General features: G+C 35.4%; 1 protein-coding gene across 3 annotated transcripts in view; it reads left to right on the forward strand.

Annotated features, from left to right (window-relative positions):
• The first annotated feature begins 6036 nt into the window (after window positions 1-6036).
• Window positions 6037-16239, forward strand: part of LOC110446098 (MYCBP-associated protein-like) — a 55821-nt gene continuing 45618 nt past the window's right edge. The window contains exons 1-2 of one of the 3 annotated variants that reach the window (XM_021491066.1): window positions 6037-6214; window positions 14266-14425. In XM_021491066.1, coding sequence (XP_021346741.1) covers window positions 14281-14425 — 145 coding nt within the window. In that variant the 5' untranslated portion in view covers window positions 6037-6214; window positions 14266-14280. Of the gene's footprint in view, window positions 6215-12942; window positions 13120-14265; window positions 14426-16239 lie in introns of those variants that run through there. The other 2 variants (XM_021491065.1, XM_021491068.1) reach the window with 2 other exon arrangements.

The raw sequence follows: 16239 nt of genomic DNA on the forward strand, positions 1-16239 counted from the left end.
GGTTTTTTTGGGCTTCAGGAAACCCCCCCAGCCTGAGAAGTTTCTTTAAAAATCATGTATTTTCACTATTTTCCTCAATTTTGCCCCACCTGGAAACCCCCCCAGGAAATTTGGAAACCCCCCCAGGTAGGTCTCTGGATCCGCCACTGATTTTTACAGACTCTGGTAGTGGTATGTCTCGGCCAGGGAACACAACCCACAGCCTTCCTCACAAGGGCGAACGCTTAACTAAAGGTCAAAAGTGAGGCATTGTCATGGGAGACATTAGGAAGAGAAAGTTGTTCACTCATGTCAGTTGTTCTGTGTGTCTTCTTCTGTTTAGTGTATAAAGCACAAGGTTCTGAGAAGCAAGGCATGGTATACGGGGGCGGGGGGGTTGAGCCAGGTGGTATAAAGGACTAGTAGTTAGCGCCTGATAAAGCAGCCCCTGCAAACTTCTTAAAAAATGTATTAACTAACTGTATTGATAGTATAAATTGTATATATTTATACTGTAAAGCGGTTATTCTAGCAAGACAGGGCGCTATATCAAATGTTGTATATCATTATTATAAGTCTGTGTAACTGTAAGTCGGTGAAAAAAAGTCATTTACGTAATTTCAGTGGCATCAAATGTAATGACACATTACAACACTTACATCCGATATCGCATACTGTATTATAAGCTACTGTGGCGAATTTAAATTCTGTAAACAACTTTCCGACTATAGATTATAAAATCTTAACCAACTCACAGTTGTCTCCCTTCCCAGATCCCGACAGAGATTCCCGTATATCGACGAAGAGTAGCAGCAGCTCCCGAGCGCCGTCTGGACTCCGGACTAAAATCGTATCCATCTTCCACAGTAAAAATGCTTTCGCAGGTGACTATATATCTTAAATACTCTGCTTTACCATTTTCGAAGTTAAGGTTTCTTATTTTCTTTACAACTTTTTGGCATGTCGTTAAGAGACTATTAAACCAGTTTGTAGGAAGTATTCAGGTGCATAGCTACAAAAACACTGCTTGTAACATACTGAATGTCTTCAGAAATCATACATATTGATATAGAATTCAAAAAAATAAGATTTTATTGTAGAATGTCTCAACTTCTTACGTTTTACTTTCTGGAAGATAGATAGATATATAGATATTAAAAGCCGTACATTATTTTTTCCGCCGGGGTTTTGGGTGGGTAACTTTGCGGTGCCCCTCCCCTGGACCCGCTCCTATAAATGAATTCACTCCAAAAAAATGCTAGCTACTTATAGGCCCCTGCTATTAACACGTGTTTCTGTGTAGCAGGTTCAAATTAATATTATGGTACAACAAGACTGTGCGCTCGATTTCGGTATCAGTCGTATTTTACTCGTGAGTCTGAATGACGTTACTTAAGAAGTTCTCTGTAACTAAGGTAAAAAGGGACCGCTTATGATACTTGTATACATAATTAAATTTTGATTTTGTTCTTTTGTTATCAGACGATGTGACGATGTGACGATGTGTAGATGTGTAGATGTGACGATGTGACGATGTGTTTATGTGACGATGTGTAGATGTGTAGATGTGACGATGTGACGATGTGTAGTGTAGATGTGACGATATGTAGATGTGACGATGTGTAGTGTAGATGTGCCGATGTGCAGATGGGTAGATGTGACGATGTGTAGATGTGACGATGCGTAGATGTGACGATGTGTAGATGTGTAGGTGTTTATATGTGACGATGTGTAGATGTGTAGATGTGTAGATGTAGATGTGTAGATGTGTAGATGTGACGATGTGACGATGTGCCGATGTGACGATGTGAAGATGTGACGATGTGACGATGTGACGATGTTACGATGTGAAGATGTGACGATGTGTAGAGGTGTAAATGTGACGACGTGTAGATGTGACGATGTGACGATGTGCCGATGTGACGATGTGAAGATGTGACGATGTGTAGAGGTGTAATATGTGTAGATGTGTAGATGTGACGATGCGACTATGTGTAGATGTGACGATGTGTAGATGTAACGATGTGTAGATGTGTAGATGTGACGATGTGTAGATGTAACGATGTGTAGATGTGTAGATGTGACGATGCGACTATGTGTAGATGTGACGATGTGTAGATGTAACGATGTGTAGATGTGTAGATGTGACGATGTGACGATGTGTTGATGTGTAGATGTGTAGATGTGTAGATGTAGATGTGTAGATGTGTAGATGTGACGATGTGAAGATGTGTAGTGTAGATGTGACGATATGTAGATGTGACGATGTGTAGAGGTGTAAATGTGACGATGTGACGATGTGTAGTGTAGATGTGACGATATGTAGATGTGACGATGTGTAGTGTAGATGTGCCGATGTGCAGATGGGTAGATGTGACGATGTGTAGATGTGTAGGTGTTTATATGTGACGATGTGTAGATGTGACGATGCGTAGATGTGACGATGTGTAGATGTGTAGGTGTTTATATGTGACGATGTGTAGATGTGACGATGTGAAGATGTGTAGATGTGACGATGTGAAGATGTGTAGTGTAGATGTGACGATATGTAGATGTGACGATGTGTAGAGGTGTAAATGTGACGATATGTAGATGTGACGATGTGTAGAGGTGTATATGTGACGATGTGTAGATGTGTTGATGTGTAGATGTGTAGATGTGACGATGTGTACAGGTGTAAATGTGACGATGTGACGATGTGTAGTGTAGATGTGCCGATGTGCAGATGGGTAGATGTGACGATGTGTAGATGCGCAGATGTGACGATGTGACTATGTGTAGATGTGACGTTGTGTAGATGTGACGATGTGACGATGTGCCGATGTGACGATGTGAAGATGTGACGATGTGACGATGTGTTGATGTGTAGATGTGTAGATGTGACGATGTGACTATGTGTATATGTGACGATGTGTAGATGTTACGATGTGTAGATGTGTAGATGTGTAGATGAGTAGATGTGTAGATGTGTAGATGTGACGATGTGACTATGTGAAGATGTGACGATGTGTAGATGTTACGATGTGTAGATGTGACGGTGTGACGATGTGACGATGTGACGATGTTACGATGTGAAGATGTGACGATGTGTAGAGGTGTAATATGTGTAGATGTGTAGATGTGACGATGTGTAGTGTAGATGTGACGTTGTGTAGATGTGACGATGTGACGATGTGACGATGCGTAGATGTGTAGATGTGCCGATGTGTAGATGTGTATGTGTGTAGATGTGAAGTTGTGTAGATGTGTAGATGTGACGATTTGTAGATGTGTAGGTGTTTATATGTGACGATGTGTAGATGTGTAGATGTGCCGATGTGTAGATGTGTATGTGTGTAGATGTGAAGTTGTGTAGATGTGTAGATGTGACGATGTGTACAGGTGTAAATGTGACGATGTGACGATGTGTAGTGTAGATGTGACGTTGTGTAGATGTGACGATGTGACGATGTGAAGATGTGACGATGTGACGATGTGACGATGTGTAGATGTAACGAGGTGTAGATGTGTAGATGTGTAGATGTGTATATGTGATGATGTGACGATGTGACGATGTGTAGATGTGTAGATGTGCCGATGTGTAGATGTGTATGTGTGTAGATGTGAAGTTGTGTAGATGTGTAGATGTGACGATTTGTAGATGTGTAGGTGTTTATATGTGACGATGTGTAGATGTGACGATGCGTAGATGTGACGATGTGTAGATGTGTAGGTGTTTATATGTGACGATGTGTAGATGTGACGATGCGTAGATGTGACGATGTGTAGATGTGTAGGTGTTTATATGTGACGATGTGTAGATGTGACGATGCGTAGATGTGACGATGTGTAGATGTGTAGATGTGTAGATGCGTAGATGTGTAGATGTGTAGATGTGACGATGTGTCGATGTGTAGATGTGACGATGTGTAAATGTGTAGATGTGTAGATGTGTAGATGCGTAGATGTGTAGATGTGTAGATGTGACGATGCGACTATGTGTAGATGTGACGATGTGTAGATGTTACGATGTGTAGATGTGTAGATGTGTAGATGAGTAGATGTGTAGATGTGTAGATGTGACGATGTGTACAGGTGTAAATGTGACGATGTGACGATGTGTAGTGTAGATGTGACGATGTGTAGATGTGTAGATGTGACGATGTGACTATGTGTAGATGTGACGATGTGTAGATGTTACGATGTGTAGATGTGACGATGTGACGATGTGACGATGTGACGATGTGAAGATGTGACGATGTGTAGAGGTGTAAATGTGACGATATGTAGATGTGACGATGTGTAGAGGTGTAAATGTGACGATGTGTAGATGTGACGATGTGTAAATGTGTAGATGTGACGATGTGTAAATGTGTAGATGTGTAGATGTGTAGATGTGTAGATGTGTAGATGTGTAGGTGTGTAGATGTGTAGTGTAGATGTGTAGATATGTAGGTGTGTAGTGTAGATGTGTAGATGCCGAACCAGTAGCTCTAGGTCCGGTCGTATATATTTCATTTTCAAATTTTATATTATCGGACCATAATTATATACATTTCAAAATAAAATAAAAAAGATCGGACACATGTGTCCTTGTGTGACCAATTCCTGACATAGCACCCTTGTGTGACCAGTTCCGGACACATGTATCCTTGTGTGACCAATTCCGGATACATGTATCCTTGTGTGACCAATTCCGGACACATGTATCCTTGTGTGACCAATTCCGGACACATGTATCCTTGTGTGACCAATTCCAGACACATATATCCTTGTGACCAACAAGTAACGTTACGAAGCATTCTGTACGAGTTATATAATAAAAATCAGTGCCCACGGACAGGATTCTGTATATAGTTTCTCAATGGTCAGAACGACTGAGACGATCTGCGGAGTCGAAAGCCCCAAAATTGCTGTCCAATACGAGCTAACCAAATTGTTAACAGTACTACCTCTAATACCAATGGCGGCTGTTTTTGTCTCTGACGAGAACGACAGCGGTAACCCAAAATCAATGACGTCCTCGAAATTCTAGTTGCTGTACGCTCTCTTACGTGCAGACAACGCAAATTGGCGGTGGCACCTAGAATTTCGTGGACGCGCGAAACTCAAAAAACTTCGATATTATATAGAACTAATAAGGAAGATTTACAAACAGAATATCAGGTTTGTTTATTATCATGTAATAACATTTTGAAGACCATCAAAGTGTAACTCTTAAAGCCGGTCAATGTGGGGGGCTTAGCAAAAGTTGTCGGATAGTTACCTATGCCAATGTTTCATAAAGTAATTTTAAAATAGAATAAACACAAATTAATATTCAAAAATAAAAAAGGCTATTTAGGCTAAGTTTAAATTTTTATTTGGAAGGTATTTAAATAAGTCTTTTATCGCTATAGGGGTTTAATACTACTGCGGTACATTTCTAGGACACACGTGCACAGTATTATTTTCCACATTAATTATCTCGAGCGCTGGACATATTATCTCGAGTGCTCGACTTGATCGTATGGATCGATAATTCATGATGTAGAAAATAATGTTGTGCATGTCCTAAATGAACCACCGTACACAGGGACATTTACATTTGTTACAGTTATATATATATATATATGGACCTAAACTAGGGTTTTTACATGTTTTAGGGCTATAGATCGACTTTCGGTAAAAATGCCACCCCACGATTATAATGATTAAATCATTATAATCGTGGGGTGGCATTTTTACCGAAAGACGATCTCAATTACTCTGCAAACCCTAGTTTTGGTCCAAATATAGCTGTAACATATTCTTAGGTCCCTGTACAGTAAAATAGATCATAATCAACTTAAAGAACTTTCAGCTAGTTACCTAATTCGGTTAAAGAGGGGCTGAAATAATAGTACGTTTTTTGAAGAATTATGCTCTCTTTCTTTTTCCCTTTGGTGTCTCTGTCTTCGCCCCTATCCCTTTTCCTAAATTTAATATGGAAAACAGGAGAAAATAAAAATAAAAGACATTTAAATTTGCCGCCAAAGTGAAACCTTAACACTTTTACTGGAAACCGACTTTCTCGCGAGAGTTTGTTGTGATGTTGCCAAGAAACAATATGGCTGCCTTCACGCGCTAACGGGCACTGACTGTCAATCATCGAAGAGAAATCACAACACAAGCTGGTGATACAGTTATACAACCCCAAAAATCACAAACGATACAACAATGAGTACGAAATTGAATACGAAACAACAGAAAGGAAGAGATAGGCCCAAGTCTGGTGGTAAATATTGGGTGTTTGTATTATCACTTACGATTTCTTTGTAAATATGAATGTGTCAATAGTCATGGAGAGACCAGGAAATGTCGGGTTTCACGCCTTAGCAGCCGTTGTGATAACGTGTATTCATTTGTGTTTATTTTGTTCATGTTCTGTTTCATTGGAGCAGTAAGGAATGGCTCAGATTACCGGAAATATAGCTTGGTATTTAATCTCTTCGTCTTTCCACAGAATTTGTATCCGTCGCCTATACCACTGGCACAGATTGATTGTTATCACATACCAGAAGCATATGTACTATTTTACATTTGTACGTCAATCGCATGATGAATAAACCCCATTCTAGCAAATATTGTAATTTTTTGAAAGATGATTACTACTGTACTTACATTAAAGCACTGAAGCCACACTAGTCTCTGTAGAGTATGACAGAATAGGCAATTAGTCAATGATGACAGAGATTGTTTTTGATGCTGTAGATTATCATTGGACCTGGTAATATTTACATTTGGTCACATGGAAATTAATTTGTAATTGACTAAGCTACAAGTGTCAAACTAATATCTTGTAAAGATTAAGAATGTGTTTGGTCAGATTATAAAACATACTGAAAATCGTTTAAACATTTTGTTGCATGTTTAATAGAAGGAGAACAAATTTAAACTTACTTGTGGTCTAGTGATACGTAAAGATTGTTTCGCACACATTGTACTGAACTGTAGTACATTTGTAACTAGGGCTGTCACAATATATCGGAAAGCAGGTATATCGCAATACACAGGTATATCGCAATACACGTGTATATTGTATCGTACCACAATACAGAGATGAAATATTGCTGTATCGCAATATTTTTCAAAAGCATATTTTTATGTATCTGCTTGTTTTTTTTAACTTTTGCAAATTACTACAAATTCTAGGAGATATGTCAATAAGCATAAAGCAGGCTTTTAATAGTTCAAATTTTGTAATCGATGATTGGTTTAACAAAAATCTTAAATCTATGTAATCTGTATTATATATGATTAAGTTTGATAACATTCTGACAACAACTTATTATAAAATCGGGCACATCTTTCCTGTGACAATATATTGGGATACGTTACGTATCGCAATATATTCATTCTGTATTGCAATATATTGTGATACACTATTGGCATATTGTGGCACCCCTATTTGTAACTACTGAAGTAAAACCATGCAATAACCGACTGTTCAACTTCATTGGAGTAAACCTCTGAAACCTCCGATGAGGTAGATCTTCCTCATTCCTCATTTACAATGAAGGAGAATTGAAATCTGTGAAATTCCTTTGCCCAATTTTTCTCACACCTCAGGCAGAGATATCCTGGGGGGGGGGGGTCATCAACATTAAACACCCTTCGGGAAATTTGGATGATCTCCGAGTTAAATTGTATTAAACATAGAAAAAAAAAAAAAATGCCTTGATAAAAAAACACTCAATACAAATCTGAATGAATCTTAATTTTATTTTTTTAAGCCTATATCTTTATGACAACATGACCATTTTTTTCTCACACCTCAAACAGAGATATCCCACGTCGTACCCCATGCTAGATTTTTCTATCTCTTCCGATCTGTCTTGCACCTTTACATGACATTTGGCGGAACTTTTACACTGCGATGTATTCATCCGCGTGTTAACTGCTTGAAATCGACAATCTGCATTATATATGTTCCGTTTTTTTGTATATGTATCTAGTTTTGGTGTTGTTAGATATTTGATGTTGTAGATAAATATAATCTGCATTGTGAAATACGTTGTCATCTATGTTAGAACGCACTACATTTTTAAGCGGAAGCATTCAAATGTAGCTTAAGTAGCGAATAGGTCAGTATCATTTGAGGACCCAGACGGGATACTTGAAGTTTATAGCAGATTTTTTTTTAACTAAATTTAAGGTGCGAGAAAAAAAATCAATTACTTGTAGCTAAGCAAGATTGGGTTATCTCAGTCGAGGGTTAAGATTCTGTAACATCCCAACCTCGGCTTACGCCTCGGTTGGGATTTTGTTACAGAATCTTAACCCTCGACTGAGATAATCAAATCTCGCTCAGTTACAGGTAATAGATTTTATTAGTCTTTCCCTTTTTAGTGTCAATATAACTCCAAAAGCATTCATTTGATTTAGACAAACCTGTAAGACCAGACAAAAAATATATGTGTTTCCTGTAACATGTTAGAAAAATCTAGTGTAGGTAGGTACATGTTAGTAACAAAAATTGCAAAACAAATTTTATTTGAACAAATATTTTTATATGGTTTATATAGGAGAGTGATCTTGACCTTAACAGTGTTTCTCTGAAAATTGCCTTCAAAAGTTTACAAAATATAAGGGTAGGTAGCTATAAGGTTACCGGAAACACATAGTATTTTTTGCTATATGGCCTTATGATAATTACACACCCTGCAGTAACTAGGAGATCATTTGACCACAGGATGTAGATTTTGAGTTTGTGTGAACTTGGACTTGAATGAGGGAGTTTCGAGGGAGATTGGTAAATTTTGTCGAAATGAGGGAGATTTAACAGCTTTATAGTATAAGACATGTACATATTAAATACCGGTATGTATGATCCATTGTGCCAGTAAGCTATATACTAATTTGTGAACCACTTTGAGACGACCTACGAACTAGGTATATATATAAGAACCTCAAATTATTATTTTTATTATTATATGATATATAAGGGCTACTGTAGACAACCTTCAAACTAGGTTGTGATAAAGAGGTATATATAAGAACCTCAAATTATTATTATTATATGATATATAAGGGCTACTGTAGACAAACTTCAAACTAGGTTGTTATAAAGAGGTATATATAAGAACCTCAACTTATTATTATTATATGATATATAACGGCTACTGTAGACAACCTTCAAACTAGGTTGTGATAAAGCGGTATATATAAGAACCTCAAATTATTGTTATTATTTGATAAATAAATGTAGGAAATACAGGAGATTCCACTAGTGTCTGATGTGCTTTATGTCAGGTACTCAGGCCATTGGCCGGTGGTTTTTCTCCGGTAACTCCGGTGTTCCTCCACCACCAAAACCTGGCACGTCCTTAAATGACCATAGCTGTTGACAGGACGTAAAACACAAACAAACCAAACCGTAAGCTTTATGTCACATTTCTGTCACATAAAACTCAAAAGCTATTCATGATCATGGATCGAGATAATTTTGTGTCAGTTTGTCATCTGTTACATACAACCGAATGTAAAATTGACTTTTCAAGTTGCAATCCAAATATGTTCGAGGACATCAGTGCAAAAACTGCAGTGTGGATATATATATGGTCAAGATACCAAAATTGATGAATATTGATCTGCTGTGAGAGGTGATATTGGAACAAGGCCCTAGCTTGCAGGAATAGGATTTTCTTCCATATCTTCATCTTTATAATGAACCCATATCAATATGTTTAATTTGTAACGGAGATGACACATTTTAGACTTTTATTTTCCCTTGCATCCCTTAGCAGTTCTGTTGTCTGTATACTGTGACCAAGTATCGTGTCATTCTCTTGTGGTCAAGTAAGTGTGTTAATTGGCTCAGTGCTGGTCACTATACAAAGTACTGTAGCCATGGTTTCAGTTCTTGAAGGTTTGTAGGAAGTGAACAAACAAGTTTTTATTTCTTTAACTCAGCTAGCCCCCCCTGATGACATATTTGAAGTCTTCCAATTCAAAAGTTGGAATAGTTCAATATGAAATGACAGGGATAAATGAGTTGATGTGTGATATTCAAGAGAATTTTTTAAACCAACATTGAGCAGGAAGTATCCATGCATGTATACAATACATAGATCTTATAGTTTTGGGACGGGGGAGGGGGGATTGGGCATTACACATGACATACATGGTAAAATTGTGATAAATGCAATGCATAAATCAAAAATGACAGTTGATTCATCCTTAGCTAAAAAAAGTATATTTTCTTCCTAAATACAAAAAATTGCCGCTGTAATTGTCAAGATTATTAAATGCATGTTTGGCATAACGCGGCTGACCCGGAGAAAAAAACGGCCAGTCTAAAAAAAAAGAGGATATTTTCTAACGAAATATATTTTTAAATGATAAATCCAGGAACAGTATACTGTTCCCCAAAATTTTTTAATGGTGGTCTAATGAAATAATGGGGGAGAACGTTTGATAAAGAAAACCAATGTCATATTGAGAGAATGGGAAAATGTCCTTTTAAAATAGCTTGCAGTCAGCACAATCGTATCCAATAAAAAATAGCCTACCAGCAGGTTTTTATATTATTGTAGTCTGTATTCTCCTACACAATACAATATACTGTGACGACTGATAAATTATAAACTTCATCATTGGTAGACATTTATTTAAAGAATGGAGTTTGGCTAANGACACCAGTTTAAAAAAAATAATGATTCAAACTTTAGAGTGGAAATAACTGATACAAATAAACGAGTCCAAGCCTTTTAATGGCAACAATTAAATTATATTTATATGTGAAAAGCTAAAAGAATAAAAATATTTTCTTAGAAAAACTTTGATTTAAACTCAAAAAGTTTTTCAATGTTATATATACTTCAAAGAAATTAAATTCGTAACTTTTTATACAATTTTTGTTAACAAAAATTTATTTCATCCAACTTAAAACATCATGGGAAATAAAAAAGAATTCATAAAGGTTTGCATGTTGACCGATTCAATTCATAAACTTTGAAAATACTTCCCTGTATATTAAGTTTTAAAATTCGATCATGTCACACTTTTGGCAATTGCAAATAACTACACCCTTATAGGAAAAGAACTTGTTGTCTAGTTAATATATATTTTTAATTTGTATAATTGAAATTATCCGAGTAATAGGGTTTTAACATTAATTTGGATTGAATATACATGAACTAATGATTGCTTATATAAGTAAAAGAAATTATTAAAATAATGGATTGCATCATTTAAGATCCAATAACTTGCCATGATGGTTGATTATAAACGCATCACTAGATCTAGAAATGCTACATAATAAGATACAATTTCCTGTAACTTTTCAGTTTCAAAGAGAAAAAAACTTTTATCATAAAAAGGTGTGTAACTTGCGCAGTAGCCTGAAGTAACTAAAAGAAAAATAACTTCAATTTTAACTGAATAAAATATCTCATTTATGTTGTTTATTTACCTGATATATACATTGTTTTATCTAGTTAATGTTTTAATTACATTACCTGATTTCATTGTCTTTTTCTTCAGAAAGTACAATCCATTTTTCTGTGTAACTATAAAGAATACAGATTATTTGATAAAGTTGCTTACACTGTATTATATAAATATCTGAATACTTCAGCTTGTATTCTACAATCCAAATGTCGTCGCCCATCTGTCCCCGACTGGCCTCAGTCACCCAATGTCTTGTTTGTACCGGTAAGGTACCTGTATGAGGTATGTTATATATGTTTGCATTGTAACAGCTAGTACACCTTCAATACCAGCGTGTTTTACACAGAATCATCCATTCGGAACACCTTGCTTCCTACCCTAGAGTCAATTGTCGTACATTTAAATATACATAATACATACCCCAATATTATTCATATAATATACTAGGGCATTAATTGTCTAAACATGATGTACGTGGTAATGTTTCTTTTAAAAGTATCAGATCAAGTTAAAAAATTTCTCTTGAAATATACAGTATGAAACATAAGAAAAAAATTAATACCAAATAAGTTCAATTTAAGGTAGATTTTTTTTTTTTAATCTTTTGATTATGTGATCATTATTGTGCTATCAAATTGATCCAGACATATTGGAATATAATACTGTACTTCAGTAACACCTGGAGAAATATACACAACTTAAAGATGTGTTTACATAATCAATGGCAATATAGCACCTTGCTATTATTTACCTTGTAACGCGGGCTTGATCAAGTCCGCAATTTAAATGGCTACATCAATGTCCTGTCTGTTAATTGTTCTGGTGATACAACCTACCGAAAAGGCTAGCAAGCAAATATTGACTATTTAATGAACGAACACTGAAATGGTTCATTCATGCTTCAGTGGTTTCCAATTGGAAATCTATAGGAAATCTACATATCTGTTGAGTTATGCGACGTTATTGTGTTGCCAAATAGTGTTTGGGGTCATTTGAACCCTTGAATTCTGTCACAGTTTACAGCGATTGTCGTTTGTCCTTTAGCATATATACACGGATCTGTTACATTGAAGAGGTAATCAAGGGGAGACTATCCAGAAAAAATACATTGAATTGCCTCATTAAACAATATTTTATCTCAATTTAAAGATTGTAAAGTAAGCTAATGTAACCTTTTAATCTTGATAAAAAATAATTATTTCATTTTATATATTTTTTTAAGTTGATATCCATCTGAATTGACAGTAATGAAATTTCACATGATTGCTACCTTGTAAAGCTTCGAATTTTACTGCTATGCTGATAACATTGAGTCTAGATGTTTTATGTTCTGATAAATTTGATTGATATTAGAATTCAAAATATTCACAGACACAAAAACATCATTAAATAAAACTTTAGCCTAAATTTATTAAACAGTACCACAGTTCATGAAAACCCCTTCTGTGGGCCTCACCTGATAAGTTTGTTAGCAACATTGTATGCCATACAAACTAATGTTAATTGTCTCCAGTCTCATTAAACACACACATTAGTAATAAACCCAGAGGTGTTCCAAAAGTATCATAGCATTGGACCTTTACCTTGTTGTTTCATTACAACGGTACATTTAGTTTGTTCAAAACCGACGGCTTCTTTGGATGTTATTCTGAGGCAAATATTAGTTCCTTCAGTTTTCTGAGCAGCGGAAATTGGTAAGGAAATTGATTGTGACCAGGGAATGTCCTGTTTTTGTCCTTGAAGTTTGAGGTACGTAGATTTATTGTGAAATATTTGTGGCCATAGCAATGAATCTAATTGAGACTTATACATACAATGTATGTGTTAGATTTTTCAACACAATGTAAAATGTGTACAAAACATTATTATTTTAACCTAAATTTGTTACAGACATTCAAATTTGGTAGATATATAGTTTGTTAGGGACACATTTTTACTTGAAAAAATAAGCAGAAAATCGCTTTATCTACATGTAATGTTGGTTATGAACTTATAATTTTGTAAATAATTCATTATGTCAAAACACCTTGAGAATTATACTTGAACTCTCCAAAGGATTTTAAAGTAGAAGAAAGTAAAATGGTTATAAAGTAGTCCTTTCTTTAAAAGTGTGGTCGGGTCTATTTTCAGAAATGACTATTATGACCATGCAGATGGCAAAACCTTATTTCCAAAAAAACCTTTTCTTCCGCAATATTTTTGTTACATATTTTATTCTTAATTGGTTCTAATCTTATTTGACTGTATGTTTTTGCTAAAATTTAAGATTTGATAAACATTTTTATATATACCTATGATTTTTAGATTATATTTAAGTTTTTCATTTTTTATAAAAGGTGTCAATAGGTAGTCATCTTCCTCTGTTTATAAAGTACACAATTTATATTTTTTTTAAACATAAAAAATATATATTTCAATTTGCAAATGTAACGTGCCAGTGAAATTGCTAAATAGAATAAGGGATCAAAATCTAACTTTCTTTATTTCAAACAGTCATCACTATATTGAATTATACTGATCGACGACAGTTAAAAAAACACTTGTTTTAAGGTAAATCAATTTAAGTTGATGAGTAAATTCGCAACTATTTGAAACAATGAACTAATTTAGGAATCAAAATGAAAGATGGCCTCGTTAAACCTGATTACTCACTAAGTACATTTGAAATGAACCATTATTTTTAGGTGACAAAGATCATTGAGTTTACTTTTCACAGAAAATGTCCATTTTTGGATTCATACCTCAAGTTTATTGAAAAGGAAATCAAAATATCAAAAAAATAAAACTAAACACAATTCAAACTTTAGACACAAAACCTTAAACCAATGAATAATTCTGCTAAGTGTATGCTTCTGTCTTGGGTTTGTGAGTTCATTATTTTGAATTTGCTCTCAGAATTGATTGTTGACAATGGCGGGGATCGGGAAGGCAGCAACCCTACTGAAGAAAGCTGCGACCAGTCAGCAAGCTCCGGGGTCCGCAGGGGGCTCAAGTAGGGACGGTGATAAACGGGGTGAAAATAAGGGCAAGATGTCCGCGAACTCAATCATTCTGGGTAAGATGTCAAAAAAATTGGACTAAAATGTCTGTAGAATTATTTGATTGTATAATGTCTTAAACTAAAGTTTATCTTGATGTAAGAGGTCTTACAGACAGATAAATTAATCTGAATACAGGATTAATATGTCTGTACATGTAGATTTATCTGATTGGAAAATCATGTCTTAAACTTTATCATGATGAATGATGTCTTAAACTTTATCATGATGAAAGATGTCTTAAACTTAATCATGGTGTAAGATGTCTTAAACTTTATCATGATGTAAGATGTCTTAAACTTTATCATGATGAAAGATGTCTTAAACTTTATCTTGATGTAAGATGTCTTATGATGTCTTAAACTTTATCTTGATGTAAGATGTCTTAAACTTTATCATGATGTAAGATGTCTTAAACTTTATCATGATGTAAGATGTCTTAAACTTTATCATGATGAATGATGTCTTAAACTTTATCTAAATGTAAGATGTCTAAACTTTATCATGATGTAAGATGTCTTAAACTTTATCTAAATGTAAGATGTCTAGCTTTGTTTTAAACATTTTTCTGTCATATCTGAATATAAGATGTCTGAAGATTTTTCTGATAGTAAGTATTGCCTTTTATGAATATATGAAGTATTTAGGTTTATCAAAATTTAGCATACATTTGTATGTAATAAAGACTAATAAAATCTATTACCTGTAAGTGAGCCAGATCGGGTTATCTCAGTCGAGGGTTAAGATTCTGTAACAAAATCCCAACCGAGGAGTAAGCCGAGATTGGGATGTTACAGAATCTTAGCCAGAGACTGAGATAGCCCGATCTTGCTCAGTTACAATCTGATTAAAATCATCTGTTACATGGCTCCGCCTGGCCTGAACATCTGAATGTGCCGCGGTCAGGGTCACGTTCAAGTGACCTTTAGATGAACCAATCAGAGGCGCGCTGGCAAAAGTTTGCCAGCGAATCGGAATATCATGGTTGGTAGATAAATAGCGAGGGGTATCGAACAGATTAATTTTCCAAAACAAATATGGCCGCGGGAACTGACGTTTCTACGACGCCAAGGAAAACGTACCCATTGGGTAATAATTGCGTAGGCAATACCGCCATACAGTCTTTCTTCTCTAATAAAGCTTCGAATATCTTTTTCTGTTTGGGTTTCAGACGATCAATCTCAAATAACTTCAGAACTGTCGCATCGTTACAACTCCGAGCGCCCTTTTGAAAGAGGGTCTCTGATTGGTCAAAATTTAATGAGTATTTACAAATATAAAGGTCACCTGAACGTGACCCTGACCGCGGCACACTCAGATGTTCAGGCGTAGTACGAAGTTAACGAAGCCATGTAACATATGATTTTAATCAGATTGGCTCAGTTACAGGTAATTGGGGTTTTTTCTCGCACCTTTTCGTTCGAAAAAAGTATTCAATTTTGCTAAAAACTACAAGTATCCCATCTGGGTCTCAAATGCTAATGACCTCTTCAGTACTTAAGCTACATTTGAATGCTTCCGCGTAAAAATGTAGTCCGTCCTTAACAAAGAAGACAAACTATTTCACAGTGTAGATAAAATATTTTATCTACAACATCAAAGCAATACAACAAAACAGAACATTTATAATGCAGATTGTCAATTTCAAGCAGTTAATACGCTGATGAAATAATATACATCGCAGTGTAAAAATTCTGAGAAATATCACGTAAAGGTGCAAGACAGATCAGACGAGATAGAAAAATCTAGTATGGGGTATGACGTGGGATATCTCTGTTTGAGGTGTGAGAAAAAATGTTGTCATAAAGATATAGGCTTAAAAAAAAAAAAA

This window comes from Mizuhopecten yessoensis, unplaced genomic scaffold (genome assembly GCF_002113885.1).
Source record: "Mizuhopecten yessoensis strain PY_sf001 unplaced genomic scaffold, ASM211388v2 scaffold2515, whole genome shotgun sequence".
In the NCBI taxonomy this organism is placed as follows: Eukaryota; Metazoa; Mollusca; class Bivalvia; order Pectinida; family Pectinidae; genus Mizuhopecten; species Mizuhopecten yessoensis.